Source organism: Capricornis sumatraensis, chromosome 3 (assembly GCF_032405125.1).
Source record: "Capricornis sumatraensis isolate serow.1 chromosome 3, serow.2, whole genome shotgun sequence".
Classification (NCBI taxonomy): Eukaryota; Metazoa; Chordata; class Mammalia; order Artiodactyla; family Bovidae; genus Capricornis; species Capricornis sumatraensis.
The window spans coordinates 141,379,477-141,396,750 of record NC_091071.1 but is presented as its reverse complement, the minus strand read 5'-3'; the positions used below and the strand labels follow the sequence as shown (position 1 = coordinate 141,396,750).

General features: G+C 40.0%; 1 protein-coding gene across 1 annotated transcript; it reads left to right on the top strand.

The window, feature by feature from the left end:
- Nucleotides 1-6,351: 6,351 nt before the first annotated feature.
- LOC138077115 (cerebellar degeneration-related protein 2-like) lies at nucleotides 6,352-8,260 on the top strand. Its single transcript, XM_068969500.1, has 2 exons — nucleotides 6,352-6,857; nucleotides 7,399-8,260. The coding sequence occupies exons 1-2, from the start codon at nucleotides 6,352-6,354 to the stop codon at nucleotides 8,258-8,260; spliced, it is 1,368 nt and encodes a 455-aa protein (XP_068825601.1).
- The last annotated feature ends 9,014 nt before the right edge of the window (nucleotides 8,261-17,274 follow it).

Below are 17,274 nucleotides of genomic sequence, written 5' to 3'. Positions count from 1 at the left end.
CAAAGAAAGATGTGAATGACAGTGTTATCAAGAGACTGACGAGGTGTGCACTTCTTTCAGTCCTATGCCATAGAGACTCTTAAGAAGGAGACCTTTGGCAGCAACCTGCTATTCTCTTTTGGCAGGTGGAATAATATTACTGGAGGTGATGATGACTTCAGATTATGCGGGAGAGACGTCAGTGTCAACAAACAAAGAGGCCAAATGGGCTTCTTCTCAAAGGGGTTGTATAGTGAGACCAGATCCACCATGTTCTTTGTGTCCAAAAATCTGAAGAGAACCACACATACTGCAACCAATAATAAAAGAGCAATCAGTTAGAGTGGGACCCAATAACGAACAACTCTGAATATCCAGACATACCTTCAACAGCACTTTCATCAATTTGTGAGACTAATACTGAAAGACTATAGAAAACCCAGGACTTTGCCTCAGATTTCTTAGCCCTCAAGAATATTTATTTATTTTCCAGTAGTCATGTATGAATGTGAGAGCTGGACCATAAGGAAGGCTGGAGTGCCAAAGAAATGATGCTTTTGAACTGTGGTGCTGGAGTAGACTGTTGAGAGTCCTTTGGACAGCAAGGAGATCAAATTAGTCAATCCTAAAGAAAATCAACCCTAAACATTCACTGGAAGGACTGATGCTGAAGTTGAAGCTCCAACACTTTGGCAACCTGATGGGCAGAGCAGACTCATTGGAAAATACCCAAAGAAAGATGTGAATGACAGTGTTATCAAGAGACTGACAAGGTGTAGAAAGGAGGCTGGGAAAGGTTGAGGGCAGGAGAAGGGGCTGACAGGATGAGATGGTTGGATGGCATCATCGACTCAATGGACATGAGTTTGAGCAAACTCCAGGAGATGATGGACAGGGAAGCCAGGTATATTGCAGTCCATGGGGTCAGAAAGAGTCAGACATGACTTAGCAACTGAACAACAGCAAACAATATTTACTGTTTCAAAAGATGACACTTCATATGGGCCTAGAGGGTCACCATTTTTTGATGGTCCATTAAAGGATGATTTTGCATTGAACTTACTAAAACCTAGGAAATATGTATCTGATCATATTACCATCAATTCTGTTTATGGCATTTAATGGAACTTCCATTTGGAGTGGAAACTTGTTAGCTATTGTCTTTAAATCCTTTTAAAGGAAAAATGAAAAAAAAAAAAGACTGGCTTTTATTTCCAAGGAGAAGCTTTTTTGTTAAATATTCAGCATATACATTTAGCTATAAATAAATGGAATGGTGCAATTCTGTTTAATTTGGTTACAAATGCTATTCATCCAAAGGGTGATACAAACAGATTTTTTTCAAAATCGAACTAGAGAAGTTAATTAAAGTTTAGGCAGATTTTATTAGTTGCATTTTGTATATTTGATAGTGTTTATTTAACTCAAGTATTTGATTGTTTTATAATATTTAGATGCAGATACTATTGGCTATCTCTGTACATACTTGTAAATTATAATTAATTGAAGGCTTTTTTAGTATTGCTCCATTCACTTTTACTTGATAGTGTTGATGAAGATGATGGTGATTCTACAAGGTCTCCAGAGCAATGTACAGTGTTAACAGAAGGATTTTAGAGAAATAAATTTTCTAGAAATGTTTATGCCACATATGAATGCTAGCAATGAAAAATAAATGCTGCCAGCAGTACCCAAGGTGACAGAGCATAAGAAAGACTTAACTCAGGGTGCATTTCACTGTCTTCAATAAGCAGAAAATGATTTGCCTAATTCTGTCAGAGATACAGAATGTGTAGCATTAGGAACTGAGAGAAAGAGTTAAATTATGCCACACAGATGACTTCCCTAGTGGCTCAAACAGTAAAGAATATGCCTGCAATGCCGGAGACCCGGGTTCAATCCTTAAGTCAGGAAGATCCCTTGGAGAAGGAAATGGCAACCCACTCCAGTATTCTTGCTTGGAGAATCCCATGGACAGAAGAGTCTGGTGGGCTACCAACCACAGGATCGCAGAGTCAGAGACAACTGAGCAACTAACTTTCACTTTCATGCCACACAGAGACTTTTATAGCTGCTTATACAAAACAAAAACATCTTTGCAATTTGTGAATTTTACACAAAATAAGCAACCAACAATGCATGATATTCATTAAAATCATGCGTGGCTCTATATAATTAAAGCCAACAATTTTTAAATTGAAACATCATTTTTTTTATATTTGCAAAATGATAAATGAGTCCCGTCATAGCTATAAATGGAAGTCACTAGACTCTTTCCCTTAATCATAAATAAATTTCTTTGAGCTTATGCTTTGATCCACTTAGATTTCCTTCTTTTCACATAGTAATGCTTGATTTTTATATTTGAGACAGAACTGTCACTTGCTGAAATGCTGAGTAAAGACAGTAAGTACTATTTATGAGGAATATTATTATTCAAAAGAAGTAAAGGGATGTTTTAGTGTTCTGTATTATGCAAATAGCTCATCTTAGAGAACATGGCAGTCTCAAGTACTCAGGCTCTGCCGAGGAAGGGGAACTGTTACTTAAACCCACTTATAAAGGCAGGTTTGCTCAAAAATACTTCAGGAAACAAAAAGTACAGTGTAAAAAACAAGACTTATGAATGCAAAGAGAAACTGTCAACTGGGTGGCGGGAGGAGGAAAAAATGTCTCAAAGGTATTATCTACAGGAGATCCTCAAGAATGAGTTTTGGAATTCTTTAAGGAAATCGCAGTCCATGAACTAAAATTAAATCTCTTCAGTACATGCTTTCAAAAACAACAAAGCTGACCTGCTATTAGCAAGACAGGATCTTTGAATACATTATTCAGGAATGACAATTACTTTTGCACCAATGTATTTATTCTTTTTATCCCTAGAGTAGTCTGTAATTTCACACTTGCCAGGCTCCTGTCTGTCTCTTTTCATTACAATTTCCCCCTTTCTCAGCATACTGAACCCACTCCAGCAGACCAAGGCCACCTCTGTCCAGATTAAGTTTCTACATTGACAGGAATAATATAAGGAGCATCCATCCTAGATGAGCTCCTGTGACCCAATTTATGAGTCTGACCTAATGATCTGCTTGTAGATAGTTCTGATACCAATTTATCTTGTATAATTACCCCTGTGATTGATTACATTTGGTCCTCCAGATAATCCAGGATAGTGTACCTCTCCATCTGAAGACTCTTAACTAAATCATATCTGTAACATTCCTTCTGCTGTGTAAGGGATCATCATATCAGGTTCTATGGATTAGGACATGGATATCTTTCCAAGAACAACTGTTTTTTTCTACTGCAATCCTGTACCTCGATTCACCAATTTTTAATATTTCATCATTCTTCTTTATAATTTCTCTTTCTCTCTCTTTCCTCACACACACTCTCTCTCCCTTTTGATATTTATCATACCATTTGTCAAATTTACCTCATAATACTTTATTATGTACTTGTTTCCTAAGAATAAGGACACATATCCACAATTGATTTAAATATTCAGAAAATCGAACATGGATACAGTATATTATGATATCTAGACTATAGCCCACATTCTAATTTGGTCAACTATCCTAATAACAGTTTGTTGTGGCACTTTTCTCCCGCTAACACAGGAGCATACATTGTGTCTTGTGGTCACATGTCTTTAATATCCTTTAATCTGACATAGATCCTCCAGCCTTGTGCAGTGCTGAGGAACAAGGATGACATTTTACGGATCATGGATCACTCTGGATTATTATGAGATTTCCTCTTGTTTGGATGCATATTAGGCATCCCCAGACAAAAGACAACAAGCGGACCTGTCCTCCTCAGACCATCATATCCTGATCAGAAAGTCTATGTGTTCTTCACTCATAGTTGTAAATCATTACCAGGATTTGGGTGTCTTATTTACACACAATCATGTTCACAACGTTTAGGTGTGAAATAGGATGAGTTTGACAAAAGTACACAACTGCACAAACTGCCTCCTAATAAAAAACAGAATGTCTCCATCACCCTCCAAAATTGCTTCACATCTCTTGGCAGGCAATTATCTTCCTCACCCCTTGACCCTGACAAACTTTGACTGGTTTTCTCATTACAGTTTTGTCTTTCCTAGAATCTTATAAGATGAAATTATACAGTGTATGACCTTTTTCCTGGTTTAACATAATGCTCTTGAGCTTTCATCCATATTTCTGCTTCTTTTAGTAGTGGCTCCTTTTCTTTTCTCTAAGTAAGATTTCATTTTATCAATATGCCACAATCTGCATTAATCAGTTAAACACATAATTTCTTACATATTTTGGCTAGGCTATTAGGTGTAAAGCACCTATAAACATTTAACTGCAAATCTTTGCACGGAAATACCATTTCTGTAAGATAAATATCTGAGAATAGGAATTTGGGTTGTATGGTAAGTGAACATTTACCTTTATTTGAATATGCCCAACTGTTTTCCAAACTGTATGTTATGTTTTGCATTTCCACCCCTAGCCATGAGTTTATGACAGTGCCAATCACTCCAATCATCCAATACCAGGAATTGATATTGATATTACAAATCTTTTATATTTTAGCCAAGATAAGCAGTGTATAATGATATCTCATTGTGCCTCTGAGACTGAAAGATGCATAATAAAACTTCAGAACACAAAGTCTAAAATTATATGGCTTCCAATGATGGAGAGAATAAATACCAATGGAAAGACAAACTTCAGTGAAATCAAGAAGGCTGAGATTAAAAGGGAGAAAACTGAAATAAGGCAGGAGCAGGGAAAAAACTCCAAAATCAAGAGTAGCAATATAAACTTCTTTATCCAAAACAAGTAAGCCAAAGAGATGGAGTAGAAAACCAGATCAGAGATAGGAGGACAAACAACACACTTCCAAGAAAAGAGAAGGAAAAAGAGAGAAATAAAGAATGACTAGAGAGAAGATCAGCAATACAGAGAGCATAAACATATTTTGGAAAGGAAAGAAAGAGAATGAATAGATTAGTAAATTTGAAATGATCTCCAAAGTCTAAGCAGGAAATCCAAATTGAGTTCATTTATATTTCTTTACCCTTTCATGGACCACAGCCCTGTTGTGGGGAAGGGGCTTGCATAACTCAATGAAGCTATGAGCCATGCCATGTAGGGCTACTCAAGACTGACGGGTCATAGTGAAGCATTCTGACAAAACATGGTCACTAGAAGAGGGAATGGCAAACCACTCCGGTATTCTTGCCAGATTTTATTTTCTTGACCTCCAAAATCACTGCAGATAGTGACTACAGCCATGAAATTAAAAGACACTTGCTCCTTGGAAGGAGCTTCCCAGGTGGTGCTGGTGGTAAAGAATCCACCTGCCAATGCAGGAGACATAAGAGACGTGGGTTTGATCCTTGGGTTGGGAATATCCACTGGAAGAGGGCATGGTAACCCACTCCATTATTCTTGCCTGTGGAATCCCATGAACAGAGGAGCCTGGCAAGCTACAGTCCATAGCGTTGCACAGTCATACATGACTGAAGCGACTTAGCATGCATGTACACTCTTTGGAAGGAAAGCTATAATAAAACCAGACAGCATATTAGAAAGCAAAGACATCACTTTGCAGACAAAGGTCCATATAGTCAAAGCTATGGTTTTTCCAGTAGTTATGTGTGTATGTGAAAGTTGGACCATAAAGCAGGCTGAGAACCTAAGAACTGATATTTTTGAGTTGTGTTTCTGGAAAAGACTCTTGAGAGTCCTTGGACAGCAAGGAGATCAAACCAGTCAATCCTAAAGGAAATCAATCCTGAATATTCACTGGAAGGACTGATGCTGAAGCTGAAGCTCCAATATTTTGGCCACCTGATGGGAAGAGCCGACTCACTGGAAAAGACCCTGATGCTGGGAAAGATTAAGGGCAGGAGAAGAAGAGGGCAGCAGAGGATGAGATAGTCAGATGCTATCACTGACTCAATGGACATGAATTTGAACACACTCAGGGAGACTATGAAGGACAGGGAAGTCTTGCATGCTGCAGGCCATGGATCACAAAGAGTCTGATGCAACTAAGAGACTAAACAACAACAACAACAACAATATCTCTTTACAAGAGAAAAAATTGCTGAAATAAATCCACACTTAGACAGAAGTTTGACAATATATTTGAGCTACAAATATTAAAAGTACCACTAAACCAAAAGTCTGAATTGTAAAAAAAAAATTAATCACAAGATATAAACATCAAAACATCCTCAGATATTTTTTTCCTGCAAATCCAGATGCCAAAATACAATGAGAAAATTATTACTAAATTTTGAGCTTAAAAAGTTGCAACTAGGGGGCAGCGGCTGAGGCGGGCCAGCGGCGGCGGGGGCCACTGCCTTCAGAAGAGCCGGCCGAGATGCTGGCGGAAAACCTGGTGGAGGAGTTTGAGATGAAGGAGGACGAGCCGTGGTACGACCACCAGGACCTCCAGCAAGACCTCCAACTTGCAGCTGAGCTTGGGAAGACATTACTGGATCGAAACACAGAGTTGGAGGATTCTCTTCAGCAGATGTACACAACCAATCAGGAGGAGTTACAGGAAATCGAGTATCTGACCAAGCAGGTGGAGCTTCTGCGGCAGATGAATGAACAGCATGCAAAGGTTTATGAGCAATTAGACGTCACAGCGAGGGAACTGGAAGAAACAAATCAAAAGCTCGTTGCTGACAGCAAGGCCTCACAAGAAAAGATTCTGAGTCTGAGTGAAACGATTGAATGCCTGCAAATGAACATTGATCACCTCCAGAGCCAAGTGGAGGAGCTGAAATCATCCAGCCAAAGGAGAAGGAGCCAGGGGAGGCATGACCAGGAGAAGTCGGCCCCCAGCTTCTCGTCTTTGAAAGAGCTGTATGACCTCCGCCAGTAAGAGCCCACCTTCCATTTGCAAGCAGGAGAACATCTCGTGACATTGGCACATTCTGGATCCCAGTAGATTAAAAGTACCCTTTTAGGAAATGCCACTTGGCTATTAGACCACCAGTGGTTTGAACAAAACCACTTAAACATACAGGTGATAGTTTTTGTTGTTGTTGTTGTTTAGTCCAATTGAAATTTCAGTCAAACAAAATCCAGGCAAACAGAAGGCTTGTTTTTTGTTTTTTGTTTTTTTTCCTGAAGAAAAGCCTTTTACAATTTAGACTTTGGAGATTGAATCTTCATTTAAGAACTATTTCTTGAACACCTGTGGTAAGGCAGGTGCTATGCCAGATGTGAGGAGTGGTGAGCAAAATAGACACAGTTTCTGCCCTCATGGAGCTTTCAGTCTCAGGAAGAGGCAGGTAGCAAATAAGTACAGTTACAAGTTGCCCAGGACTCTGACCAGGAGAGAGACCAGCTCGTGCATTTGGTGGGCCTCAACTTGACTGTTCATCAGATCGCCCTCAGGCCTAATCAGAATCTCTAGGCACTTCGTGTACGATCATGTGTTTGCCGAGAAGATCACTTCCTTACCAAGTCACCAAAGCCCCGATGAGGAAGAAAATGAGCATTTGAAGAAAACAGTGACAATGCTGCAGGCCCAGCTGAGCCTGGAGCGGCAGAAGCGGGTGACCATGGAGGAGGAATACGGGCTGGGGCTGAAGGAGAACAGCGAGCTGGAGCAGCAGCTGGGAGCCACGGACGCCTACCGGGCCCGCGCGCTGGAGCTGGAGGCAGAGGTGGCCGAGATGCGGCAGATGCTGCAGGCGGAGCACCCTTTTGTGGACGGGGTGGAGAAGCTGGTGCCGGACTCTCTGTTTGTCCCTTTCAAAGAGCCCGGCCAGAGCCTGCTGGACGAGATGCTCCTCACCGTGCCCGAAGCGCACAGGAAGCCCCTCAAGCGTAGCAGCAGCGAGACAGTGCTGAGCAGCCTGGCGGGCAGCGACATTGTGAGGGGCCACGAGGAGACCTGCATCCGCCGGGCCCAGGCGGTGAAGCAGAGGGGCATCTCCCTTCTGCACGAGGTGGACACACAGTACAGCGCCCTGAAGGCGAAGTACGAGGAGCTGCTGAAGTGCCAGCAGGAGGAGGACAGCCTGTCCCACAAGGCTGTGCAGACCTCCCGGGCTCCGGCCAAGGACCTGGCTGCCCTGAACGCCCAGCCCAAGCCCAGCACCCTCAGCTGGGACCCAGCTTCTGTCACCCCAGAGCCCATCAGCTCCCCCACCACCTCGACGCCACCAGAATACAAAGCACTTTTTAAGGAGATCTTTAGTCGCATCAAGAAAACGAAACAGGAAATAGATGAACAGAGAACCAAATACCGATCTCTTTCCTCTCATTCCTAAGTGAACCACCAGCTCCACGGCTAACTGGCCTGTTTCCTGTTACCTCTCTCTCCCACTCACGCAAGTGTGTGTCGACCCCGAAGCCTGATGTTGCTCCTGACGTTGGCCTCATTGCTTTGCTTATGTATTAGCAAATGCATGGAGTGAGGAAGGAAGGTGGTTCCTGGTGGCAGTTGTATAATCCAGTTCGTTTAAGCTCCTCAGGAAATCCCATGACAGACTGGCCTCTGGCTGGCGCGATGATTAGGTTGCAGTTCCTTGAAAAGCCCCAGAACCAGTGGAGGGAACATCTGTGCCCCTAGAGAAGTAGGCCTGGAGTAACTGTAGTATCTAGTATATATAATCTAGTGTATATTATATAGGGGAAATGGCAGAGCTGAAACGAAGCTAATGCAATTCCTGCTGCCTTCTTGCTTAACTTCTCAAAACTATGTAGAAGTCAGACGGCTGCCACATGAAAAGGTCTTTCACAAACACCTGGATACTGTGAATTCGTGAAGAATGTTCAGGAGAAAGCAGGGGTCCCATCCAAAGCAAATGGCATTACAAATACTCCAAGCCTTTGAGTTCATTACATTTGCTACCAGTGGCACTGTGACTGACGGGTAATCCTAATACATCTCAGTCCAGCTGAATACCAAACGGAAAGGGCAGGCTCCGGCTGGCCCAGTTAGCTTGTTAGCAGAGCCCTGGAGGGCCTTCTCCCCACATTCAAACGTTTGTACTCAAAAGCTGTAGTGGCTAGGATAGGCAAATCATTCTTTTCTTAAATTCACACTAAAGGGGCAAGATAGAACTTTCACCCCCACTGTGTTGTCTGAGCTGGCTAGCCCACTGGTCTCAAGCTGCTCCTACTCACTTCCTACCATTCCTGTACACGTTTGTGACTTGCTGCAGAATGCCTATCTGCCACTTTGTATTAAACAGTGTTGATGTCCTGACTGTGGAAATACACTTGTCCTCTCACTTGCATACTTTTAATTTAAGACTATTTAAGAAAACTGAGGTTCCATTTATTGTATATATTTTTCTAAAAACCAAATAAAATTACCTATGAAAACGAAAAAAAAAAAAAAAAAGTTGCAACTAAGGAATTTTGTAAATAAATTCCAACCATAACAAAGCATTTAATTATTCATAGATTTACACAAGATTTTTTTTTTAACTTAAGCATCTGAAAATGTTGTTTAATTGTTCAGAATTCCTTAGCAACTTTACAAATATCACAAGATAAAAAGCAAGGTGGAGAGAACAATGAAAAACTGGATAAATGGGAAAAATAAACAATTATGTAGTTATGTGAAGGTAGAAGAAATAATGTGAAATTGAGAAAAGCTGTATTTCAAAGGAGCCATGAACTTGGAGTTGATATACAAGTCAAGCAAAGACTATGAAATACTGTGTTAGAAAAATAAAATGGGAATGACACTAGCTAAGTTATATAAATTCTTAATAGGAATTGATGTAAAGATGAATAAATTATATACACAAGATCCAATAATCAAATGTTATGTAATATGTAAAATACTATAGAAGACTCAAAACTACAGGCTAAATGTCCATATATACCTCCCTCTTATATGTGTTTCCCAGCTGATTTAAATTTGCTATCTTATGTGTTTCTATTGCAAATAGTACATTGCATGTTCTAACTGATGACTGTCGAAATACAGAAAGGTTATTGATCTTTGCTATTGATTTTTAATCTGGCCAAATTACTGAATTTTTTATTCATTACATAATTAGAGTAGCTTCTATTTGATCATATTTTCACATGCTTATCAGCCATTTGTATATCTTCCTTAAAGAAATATCTATTATAGTTATTTGGCCATTTTTTATTGCTTCCTTTAAAGCAATAAAGTATTGCTTTAGAAATACTAGAGATTCTAAAGCAAGTTTATAGGAATAAAAAAGCCACTTAAATGAAATTTGGGTATTTTGTCCTTGCTGTAGTTTGAATAAGTTACTTATCCTCTGTAGTGACACCATCTCTTTTTTCCAAGCTTAGTTTTCTGACCTACTATGTGGATGCAGTTACACAAAGCTTTTTTGCCTTTTCATACTGTCATGGTGTTCTCAACGCAAGAATACTGAAGTGGTTTGCCATTCCCTTCTCCAATGGACTGCATTTTGTCAGAACTCTCCACCATGACCCGTCAGTCTTAGGTGGCCCTACACAACATGGCTCATAGTTTCACTGAGCTAGCCAAGGCTGTTTGATTAGTTTTCTGTGGTTGTGGTTTTCATTCTGTCTGCCCTCTGATGAAGAAGGATAAGAAGCTTATGAAAGCTTCCTGACGGGAGAGACTGACTGAGGGGGAAACTGGGCCTTGTTCTGATGGGGGTGCCATGCTCAGTAAATCTTTAATCCAATTTTCTGTTGATGGGTGGGGCTGGGTTCCCTCCCTGTTGTTTGACCTGAGGCCAAACTATGGGGGAGGTAGTGAAGGGACCTCCTTCAAAAGGTCCCATGCAGGCACTGCCACACTCAGTGCCCCCAACCCTGCAGCAGGCCACTGCTGACCAATGCCTCTGCTGGAGACTCCTGGACACTCCAGGCAAGTCTGGGTCAGACTATTACAGACTATTAATGCAACACACGTGGCAGGCTTTATTTTAATTTTTGGTGGTAGTGGTGGTCTAATTGCTAAGTTGTGTCCAACCTTGCAACCACATGGACTGTGGTTCGCCAGGCTCCTCTGTCCATTTGATTTTCCAGGCAAGAATACTGGAATGGGTTACCACTTACTTCTCCAGGGGGTCTTCCTGACCCAGGGATTGAACTCATGTCTCCTACATTTCCTGCATTGGCAGGCAGTTTCTTTACCACTGAGCCACCTGGGAAGCTCTAAAGAGTTCAGAGTCAACTATATGGTAGACTGTTTTCCAACTTTGCACAAGAAACTTTCATTTCCTGCTAAAGTAATTCTACCGGAAGTGGGGTTCAAACCCAGGTGGATACATGTCCTTTGGATCTTAAGTCCAACACCATAATGACTCAGCCATCCTGGTGGTATTTTTAGTGTACACAGCTTCAAATTCTTGACTTCATAACAGGGAGAAAATATTAAAACAAAGATTCATGTCTCATTTTTAGCAAATGCAGTTGTTGTTCTCATTCTATTTAACTGAGCATTGCTTCCCAAAATAGGTTTTTGCCTAGATGAACTTCTCTTCTTCAGAACAGAGATATTTAATAACTTGTTTTTAGCAGCTGTCTCTTCATTTCCAATATTGACCCCACAGTTGTATTACTTTGCCTACTCTGTCTGCATAGTAATTTTCTGAAGTATCCCCCTTCTCTTCACTTATTTTGAATTTTACAAAGGTGCCACATTTATGTTCATTTGTTAATGTTACCCAGAAAAGCCTCGAAGTAACAAAATACTTTATACATGTGATTCAGAATATTTTTTATTTCACCTTTTGCATAACACCAACACTAAATATTAGTATCTACTAATGAAAATGAAGGCTTTCCACAGCTTAAAGGATGTTTCATGAATATTAATTCTATTCTCCCATTGATATCATGGATACTGGTGATTCAGAGCAAATGAACAACTTGTTCTTGCATAATAATCCCATATTTAAAGTTTATATTTTGCATAAAAGACTTAATCAGGTTTTACAGAAATATATACAGTTTTGTTCTACATCAACTTGAGACTGACTTAAAGAAAGAAACTCTGTCAATAGCATTACGGAAGGTTTAGAAATTGCAATTTACATAAAAAGTCCAAAAAGGGAATATAAGTGTCAGATGGTCTAAAGTACATAGCAAAGAGAAATAAAGACAGTCTATAGAGCTTCCCTGGTGGTCCAGTAGTTAAGAATCTGCCTGCCAGTGCAGGGGACAGAGCTTCAATCCCTGGTCCAGAAAGATCCCACATGCCTCAGAGTAACTAAGCTCATGCACCACAACTGCTGAAGTCCACACACCCTAGAGCTATGCTCCACAACAGGAGAAGCCACCGCAGTGAGAAGCCCGCATACCACAGCTAGAGAGTCGCCCCTGCTCACCACAACTAGAGAAATCCCTCATGCAGCAACGAAGACATGGCACAACCAAAAGTAAATATTTTTAAAAGACAGTACACATGTAAACATAATTCTGCCTCATTTCCTTCATCAGTAAAAGGAAATAAAATTGTTCACTAACCATTACCAATGCTCCCTACGCATGAGGCATGGTTACAGGGTTTACATGGAATCATACAACCCCTGGCATAAACCCTGAGATGTCCAGAGGGTATCTCAGTCCCATGTGCAGGTGAGGACAAGTTCAGTGTTTCATCCCAAAAGCAGAGTCAGGGATTTTAACTTATTTGAGAGAGAGACGGGATTGCAACAGAGTATCAGAGGGTAAAAAGTAGGAAGCCCAACATAGATGAGTTATTCTAGGTATAAAAGGATTATTGTGGAGAGATTAAGGAATAAACACTGATCCAAAATTATCACAGAAAAATTCATAATCAAAGCCTGGAAGCGAAAGAAAAAGCAAAGGAAAAATCAAAGTTAAGGTATATAGATATAGACATACCACTGCCAATAGCAGTATTTATACTCTCAAACTGCCTCCTTCTCCAAAACTGCTTTTCCAAAGTCCTAAATGCAAGAACTTGTACTTAGATTCATATACATATATATGTATATATATAATGCATATATTTAATTCATATATGGTCAATTTCTACAAATCATAATATTTTGTTAACCAAATAGTTCATTCTCTAACTATAGAGAATAGTTAGCATATAGCAAAACAAGCATGTTTCTCTTTTCAGAGACAAATTCTTGATACTCCCAGCTTTCTGATAAACTATATACAGTGATCCTAAGATAAAAAACTATTTCAACTTTGTAAAATGTTGATGTACAACTGAGGGGTATATGTGTGTATAAATTAACACTGCAATACTACTAGTCAAAAGGAATTCTTCTGTTTCATGGAGGATTTTCTTTGGAAGATATGAGTGGTGGAATCACATATGAATGATCTTATCTAGGAAAACCTTTCCTGCTTATTAAAGAAATAAAATAATTCAAATAAATTTTCCACTTGCTTCTGGATCCAAAGACAATCTGGCAAAAGCTAAATGTAAGAATTTCTCTTAATTAAACTGAGGAAAAACGAAAAGCATTTGTTCAGTTTGGCTGTTGTCAAAACTTCCCAAGTTATATTAGTATATATACAGAATCTAGAAAACCGGTACTGATGAAAGCAGTAGAGAATGGACTTGTGGACTCAGTGGGGGAAGGTGAGGGAGGAGTGCATTAAGAAAGTAGCATAGACGTACATAACACTGTCATGAGTCAGACAGCCAGTTAGTGGGAATTTGCTACATAACACAGGGAGCCAAGCCTGGAGCTCTGTGATGACACAGAGGAGTGGGATGGGGAGAGGGGAGTGAGGCTCAAGGGAGAGGGGAGATATATATATATATATATATATATATATAAAATTATGACTGATTCATGTTGTTGTAAGGCAGAAATCAACACAACATTATAAGCAATTTTCCACCAATTAAAAAAAACTTTCCAAGTACATTGGCATATCAAAATGAATTTCTTTTCCCTCTTGGCAATGTCAAATGTAATAATTATGGACTAACTGAGAAAAACTTCAGTTAAAGCCAAATGATCATAACACTGATAATTTTCTTAAAGTCACTGATGCTTATTGATTCACACTCATTGTTTTAAAAAATATATCCCCTTTTTAGATGCAAAGTGGAAAGGTGAAAATTTTGATAAAAATATTTATCTACCTACCTATCTAATCTCAACTTTTCAGACCCAGCCACCCTGAAAGCCATGATTGCTGTTTATCTGGCTCTCTTGGGGGAAGAAATACATAATGTGAAGAAATGATGCTGATCATTGCTTAGTGATTTTCAACAAGATGAGAGCTGGATTTGCCTGAGAATAACTAAGCAAGGTCTTCTTCCTGCAGATTCCAAGTACAGTCAATTTAATGAACCAAATCTGTGATTTATCTAAGGAAACTTATAAACATTGATTTGATTGTGATAGGAGAAGTAGTTTGCTTTTTAAAACTTCGATTCAGGAAACTAGCTGCCCAAATTATTCTGGATAAGCCTTTCCAAAGCTCAGAGCTTTAAAATGATCCGTTTTCTCACACATGTTAGGCAATATAATTTTAAATTAAATTGTTGCCATGTCTACCTTTCAGTGAAAAAAGAAAACCATCAATCCCTAATGGATTTTCTGTGAGACACAAAGCAATGCCAAGAAAATTCTTGGGAGTTTTCTCCAAAAACTACCACTTCAGTTCAGTTCAGTCGCTCAGTCATATCCGACTCTTGTGACCCCTTGAATTGCAGCACGCCAGGCCTCGCTCTCCAACACGAACTCCCAGAATTCACTCAAACTCATGTCCATCAAGTCAGTGTTGCCATCCAGCCATCTCATCCTCTGTCGTCCCCTTGTCCTCCTGTCCCTAATCCCTCCCAGCATCAGAGTCTTTTCCAATGAGTCAAGTCTTTGCATGAAGTGGTCAAAGTACTGGAGTTTCAGCTTTAGCATCATTTCTTCCAAAGAAATCCCAGGGCTGATCTCCTTTAGAATGGACTGGCTGGATCTCCTTGCAGTCCAACGGACTCTCAAGAGTCTTCTCCAACACCACAGTTCAAAAGCATCAATTCTTCCATGCTCAGCTCTCTTCATAGTCCAACTCTTGCATCCATACATGACCACTGGAAAAAACATAGGCTTAACTAGATGGACCTTTGTTGGCAAAGTAATGTCTCTGCTTTTGAATATGCTATCTAGGTTGGTCATAGCTTTCCTTCCAAGGAGTAAGTGTCTTTTAATTTCATGGCTGCAATCACCATCTGCAGTGATTTTGGAGTCCAAAAAATAAAGTCTGACATTGTTTCCACTGTTTCCCTATCTATTTCCCATGAAGTGATGGGACCAGATGCCATGATCTTAGTTTTCTGACTGTTGAGCTTTAAGCCAACTTTTTCACTCTCCTCTTTCACATTCATCAAGAGGCATTTTAGTTCCTCTTCACTTTCTGCCATAAGGGTGGTGTCATCTGCATATCTGAGGTTATTGATATTTCTCCCAGCAAACTTGATTCCAGCTTGTGCTTCTTCCAGCCCAGCATTTCTCATGATGTACTCTGCATAGAAGTTAAATAAACAGGGTGACAATCTACAGCCTTGACGTACTCCTTTTCCTATTTGGAACCAATCTGTTGTTCCATGTCCAATTCTAACTATTGCTTCCTGACCTGCATATAGGTTTCTCAAGAGGCAGGTCAGATGGTCTGGTATTCCCATCTCTTTCAGAATTTTCCACAGTTTATTGTGATCCACACAGTCCAAGGCTTTGGCATAGTCAATAAAGAAGAAATAGATGTTTTTCTGGAACTCTCTTGCTTTTTTGCTGATCCAGTGGATGTTGGCAATTTGATCTCCGGTTCCTCTGCTTTTTCTAAAACCAGCTTGAACATCTGGAAGTTCACGGTTCATTTACTGCTGAAGCCTGGCTTGGAGAATTTTGAGCATTACTGACTGTGGCTCAGATCATGAACGCCTTATTGCCAATTTCAGACTTAAATTGAAGAAAGTAGGGAAAACCACTAGCCCATTCAGGTATGACCTAAATCAAATTCTTTATGATTATACAGTAAAAATGAGAAATAGATTTAACGGACTAGATCTGATAAATAGAGTGCCTGATGAACTATGGACGGAGGTTCGTGACATTGTACAGGAGACAGGAATCAAGACCATCCTCATGGAAAAGAAATGCAAAAAAGCAAAATGGCTTTCTGGGGAGGCCTTACAAATAGTTGTGAAAAGAAGACAAGTGAAAAGCAAAGGAGAAAAGGAAAGATATAAGCATCTGAATGCAGAGTTCCAAAGAATAGCAAGGAGAGATGAAAACGCATTCCTCAGCAATCAGTGCAAATAAATAGAGGAAAACAACAGAATGGGAAAGACTAGAGATCTCTTCAAGAAAATTAGAGATACCAAGGGAACATTTCATGCAAAATGGGCTTGATAAAGAACAGAAATGGTATGGACCTAACAGAAGCAGAAGATATTAAGAAGAGGTAACAAGAATACACAGAAGAACTGTACAAAAAACATCTTCATGACCCAGATAATCACGATGGTGTGATCACTCACCTAGAGCCAGACATCCTGGAATGTGAAGTCAAGTGGGCCTTAGAAAGCATCACTATGAACAAAGCTAGTAGAGGTGATGGAATTCCAGTTGAGCTATTTCAAATCCTGAAAGATGATGCTGCACTCAATATGTCAGCAAATTTGGACAACTCAGCAGTGGTCACAGGACTGGAAAAGGTCAGTTTTCATTCCAATCCCAAGCAAAGGCAATGCCAAAGAATGCTCAAACTACTGCACAATTGCACTCATCTCACACGCTAGTAAAGTAATGCTCAAAATTCTCCAAGCCAGGCTTCAGCAATACGTCAACTGTGAACTTCCAGATGTTCAAGCTGGTTTTAGAAAAGGCAGAGGAACCAGATAACAAATTGCCAAAATCCACTGGATCAGTGAAAAAGCAAGAGAGTTCCAGAAAAACATCTATTTCTTCTTTGACTATGCCAAAGCCTTGGACTGTGTGGATCACAATAAACTGTGGAAAATTCTGAAAGCGATGGGAATACCAGACCATCTGACCTGCCTCTTGAGAAACCTATATGCAGGTCAGCAAGCAACAGTTAGAACTGGACATAGAACAACAGACTGGTTCCAAATAGGAAAAGGAGTACGTCAAGGCTGTATATTGTCACCCTGTTTATTTAACTTCTATGCAGAGTACATCATGAGAAACGCTGGGCTGGAAGAAGCACAAGCTGGAATCAAGTTTGCTGGGAGAAATATCAATAACCTCAGATATGCAGATGACACCACCCTTATGGCAGAAAGTGAAGAGGAACTTAAAAGCCTCTTGATGAATGTGAAAGAGGAGAGTGAAAAAGTTGGCTTAAAGCTCAACAGTCAGAA

Coding starts and splice junctions, on each gene's coding strand:
- LOC138077115 (XM_068969500.1), top strand. CDS start 6,352: ATGCTGGCGGAAAACCTGGTGGAGGAGTTTGAGATGAAGGAGGACGAG. Junction 6,858..7,398: donor GAGCTGTATGACCTCCGCCA/GTAAGAGCCCAC, acceptor CAGAATCTCTAG/GCACTTCGTGTACGATCATG.